General features: G+C 43.8%; 1 protein-coding gene across 1 annotated transcript in view; it reads right to left on the reverse strand.

Annotated features, from left to right (window-relative positions):
* The window catches only part of rtn4ip1 (reticulon 4 interacting protein 1), a 30022-nt gene that overhangs the window by 14481 nt on the left and 10541 nt on the right, over positions 1 to 5000 (reverse strand). The window contains exons 5-7 of the mRNA XM_063183794.1: positions 3570 to 3618; positions 2868 to 3004; positions 1340 to 1523 (exon numbers count right to left, since the gene is read on the reverse strand). Coding sequence (XP_063039864.1) covers positions 1340 to 1523; positions 2868 to 3004; positions 3570 to 3618 — 370 coding nt within the window. The remainder of the gene's footprint in view (positions 1 to 1339; positions 1524 to 2867; positions 3005 to 3569; positions 3619 to 5000) is intronic.

Below are 5000 nucleotides of genomic sequence, written 5' to 3' on the forward strand. Positions count from 1 at the left end.
GGCACCCGATGTGGTTTTCTGCTGCTGTAGCCCATTTGCCTCAAGATTTGATGCACTGAGAGAGATTTTCTTATGCATACCTCGGTTGTAACAAGTGGTTATTTGACTTAATGTTGCCTTTGTATCAGCTCAAACTAGGCTGGCCATCAACAAGGCATTTTTGCCCACAGAACTTCCCTTCTAGCACCAACAGCCATGCCATGGTCAAGTCATTTGAAAAAATGTTCTTCCCCATTCTGATGCTCGGTTTGAATTGCATCAGGATTGCTTCAGCTCAACCATATCTACATGCATAAATGTATTGAGTTTCCACCATGTGATTAGCTGACCAGAAATTTGCGTAAATGAACAGTTGGATAGTTGTGCCTATTAAAGTGGCCGGTGAGTGTATAATGTATAATAGACTCTGTGGTGAAGAAAAGGAAGAAAGAAAGTGGAATAGAGCTATATGCAGTGGGTGATGTGGCCCCAAAACGAAGAGACCGCAGTGATTTATATTTTCTTCCATCTGCCTCTCTTCTCTCTCTTCTTTCTTTCTCTCTCTCTCTCTCTCTCTCTCTCTCTCTCTATCTCTCTCTCTCTCTTCTCTCTCTTCTTTCTTTCTCTCTCTCTCTCTCTCTCTCTCTCTCTCTCTATCTCTCTCTCTCTAGAAAAGCCACACATGACTCATCCTATGTACGGTACAAGTGCATTATTTTCCATTATCATGTTGTTCAGACATGGCACAAATGGTTCCATGGAGCCGCGCAATTACAATCCAATCAATACAACGACAATAACACACAAGTTAACACTTGTACACATGTACACGCTCACACACACATACACACACACACACACACACACACAGGCCTAATGTGAGGAATCGAAAAAGCCCCATTACCAGTCTATCTTCCATATTGAATGAACATAATTCCTCTCTTCTCTCGCTCTCTCTCACTCACTCACTCACTCTCACACACACACTCACACACACACACACACACACACACACACACACACACACACACACACACACACACACACACACACACACACACACACACACACACACACACACACACACACATTTTCTTCCATGCACCCGCATGCTTACCCCCTTTCCCTCTCTCCGTCTCTGTCTCTCTCTGGCACGCACACACAGAGAAATATCAATGAAGAACGAACAGCAATCCAATTAAAGCTCAATCCCATTAAAGCTCACAACAATAGTGCAATATTTGCATATAAAAACAGTAAATCTGGGAGCCAAACTCTAAACGGGGCCAAACACTTCATGGGGCAGGGGGCCAAACCCTTGGGGGCCAAAAGCTCTACAGAGCTCTGCTCCACTTCTCACCTTGGCCGCCTTGGATCCCACGGTGAGCGCCGTCTGAAACATTCCGTCGGCGATGCCCAGTGTGTCCGTGTTCCGCAGGAACGGCGTCACCAGGGTTACGTACTTGGCGCCGCACCAGGGCTTGAGGAAGCCAAGGGCCCAGGACTCTGTCTCCCCCCCGATGTTATCCAGAATCAGATCAAACCTAGTCAGAGGGGGAAAAAGAAGTCTTTAAAATAGAGAAAGAGGCTGAGGAAAAAGAACATTTCTCCCCCAAAATAAGGTGAAGACTAGTCGGTGTGCGAGAGGGGAAAGAGAGAGAGAGAGAGAGAGAGAGAGAGAGAGAGAGAGAGAGAGAGAGAGAGAGAGAGAGAGAGAGAGAGAGAGAGAGAGAGAGAGAGAGAGTGAGAGAGAGAGGGACATCACTCTTCCAATGCTATCCAGAATAAGAGCAAAACTAGTAGGGGATAGTAGCAGTCAGAGAAAGCGAGAAGGGGCAAGAGGATTTTAGTTTCTGTATTAACTTGTTAAATCACTATATTAGTAGTAGTGTAATAGTTTTCAATTGATTTTTAACTGGTTCACTGTTCTATTCAATTTGTTGGCCTTGTTTACCTAAGACATTTAATTCAGAATGAACTCAATTTATTTCTGAATAAAGCTTAATTCCGCTTTGAAAACCACTTCACAATTCGGAATTAAATGAAAGTGCAATGTAAACAGAACTATTTAATTCTGGATTATTAATTCGGAATTAAAAACATCAGCCATTGAGTATTTTTAATTCCAATCTGAAATTAACTTTGACCATAAGTTTCTCGAGTGTTCTGACCATGGTTATAGTGAAACCACACTTCAATAAACTGAAATTGAACTGAAGTGAGTAAAATTGAGAAGAACATGTCATTTCTTCCCCAATGTCATCCAGAATCAAATCAAACCTACTTGTTGGGGATGGGTTGTAGGCCAGTGAGAGAAAACAGAGAGAGGGGGGGTAAGGGGAAGAGAAGGGCATATCTCCTTTCAATGTAATTGAAAGAAAAATCAGACTTTCAGTAGTAGGGGGTGAGTGTGGGGGTAGTCAGAGGGGAAATAGAAGAGACAGAGAGAGAAAGAGAGAGAGAGAGAGGGTGAGAGAAAGAAAGAGAGAATGAAAGAGCTGAATGGAAAGATGGTGGCAGACAGAGAAAAGACAGACAGGAAGGGTAGACAGGCAAGTGAGAGGCGAGAAATGTCATTAGCTACAGGCTTTCATTTTCAATGCCAATGGATGTATGCGGAGGAAACCGTCTTGTTTGGTGGTGTATAGAGTTCACAAGCCTGTTTTGTGGTGTGTGAGTGTGAGTGTTTGTGAGTGTGCATATTTGAGTCTGTGCGTATGTGTGAGTGGGTTACTATATGAGAGAGAGAGAGAGAGAGAGAGAGAGAGAGAGAGAGAGAGAGATTATGAATCTCTATTTCTTTCTCTCTCTCTCTCTGAATGTCCATCCGGCCGTCTGTCTGCCTGCCTGTCTGCCTGCTTGTGAGCATGTGTGCTCTTCAGTCTTACTTGTCCAGGTCTTTGAGCTGCTGTGGTATGGGGGCAGCAGTGTAGTCCAGAGTGGTGTCGGCCCCCAGGCCCCTCAACAGGCCCACCGCACTGCCGGAGCAGGTGGCTGTCACATGGGCACCCCACGACTTCACCATCTACACATACACATATACACACACATGCATGCACGCACGCACACACACACGCACGCACGCACGCACGCACGCATGCACGCGGCAACACACACACACACGCACACGCACACGCACACGCACACGCACACGCACACGCACACGCACACGCACACACACACACACACACACACACACACACACACACACACACATCATAGAAAACAGTTGTCATCTCCTTATAACCTGACAGTTCAATATCACAACATTCAAATAATATTAGAAATACGTAACAATCAACACGTGCAATCTCTTTAACATTCAACAACATTTCCCCATTTCTTGCCCCAAATAAATAAATAGGTATAGAAGGGTTGTAGGTACAGTATGTTTGGGAAAGATGGGTGGGTATGAAACGACTTTTTGTATTGTATTGTATTGTTTTTGTATTTGTTTGTTTGTATACCGGTATTAAGACTGCCTATGGTAATAGGCCATAACATACAATATTTTACCCAGACTGAAATGTAAACACACCGTGACAGAGTAAAATAGAAATTACAAAACAAATACAGTGAATAGCCCATACCTGTATGGTAAAGGTGCCGACGCCTCCAGAAGCCCCCAGGATCAGCACACTAGAACATGACAACAACACAATCACAACATTACAAAAAAATATATATATGCTCATACATAAACACATAAAGAAACTAGAAATGTACTCAGAGAGTGCAGACTTCCGCCAACGAAATCTTACACCATAATTTTTTCCAAGTCTTTCTGTCTTGTTTTTGTGGAGTTAGAAACTGGGATGTCAAAATATACATATTTTTTAAATCCTGGATCCTGGCCCTACAGTGGCCTAATGGTAGGGCACTCGTCTACTATGTGGCTGACCCAGGTTCGATTCCCGGCCCGGGTCCTTTGCCAGCCCTTCCCCGTCTCTCTCTCCCCACTCGCTTCGTGTCCCATCTTCACTATACTATCATAAATAAAGTCAAAAAGATCATGAGCCGGATCACCACCAATATTTAATGACTTGGTCCTTGTCATTTCCAATAACTCCACAAAGTTTCATCAAAATCCATTCATGACTTTTTTAGTAATCCTGCTGACAGACAAACAGACACACAGACAGACAAAGTGAACACACAGACAAACCAACACGACCGTAAACAACCTCTTTGGTGAAGGTAATAAACAAACAAGAACAATGTGTTTAGAACAGAGCCCATCACGGAAGCACAACTAATGCACCCCAACGCATGACCCGATGAGATGTCCCTGTGCCCGTGCCTCTGCCACCCACCCACTCTCTGAAGCTCGCTCTCTCCCTCTCTCTAAGGACGCGATCTGTTAATTGGGTGAGCCTGATCATTAGGATCTGATTGGGGAGAAGAGAAAAACACACACCAAGGTTCCAGCTCCAGCATTTGGCATAAGAAATAATGAGCAGAGCCGTTTTAGTAGGGGTGTAAATAATAATCGAAATGTATCGATATATCGCGATATAATCTGACGACTGAATCGAATCGTATCGTATCGTATCGTGGGGCATTCTTAAGTATCGAAAATAATCGAATCGCTGGACCCTGCCCAATGCCCTAGCTCCATAACATAATAAAAGTGGAAAGTAATTGGAAAACAATCGAATCATATTGTATCGTATCGTGGGGCATTCGAATCGCATCGCATCGAATAATAAGATGAACCTGACGAAGCGCAATGCGAAACGCGTTGTTCACCTAAATAAAAACAGCAAAAACTAAGTCCACCAGTGTGCGGTGATCCTTCTTTTTCTACTATGGATTACTGATAACTGCACTTCACCAGCACCTGGAACCTGGCTGTGCATAGGAGTTCCAGATCTTTGTTAAATAATAAGATATCGATATTGTATCGTATCGTCATAGAGGCTGTGATTTACCCCCCTACGTTTTACTGAGAGAAGAAGGCATGAAGCAAGTAGCAGCCTCTCCATGTCCTGTGCTGTGCTGAACTTGTGAAATGTTATTGT

The sequence above is a fragment of the Engraulis encrasicolus genome, chromosome 19 (genome assembly GCF_034702125.1).
Source record: "Engraulis encrasicolus isolate BLACKSEA-1 chromosome 19, IST_EnEncr_1.0, whole genome shotgun sequence".
Classification (NCBI taxonomy): Eukaryota; Metazoa; Chordata; class Actinopteri; order Clupeiformes; family Engraulidae; genus Engraulis; species Engraulis encrasicolus.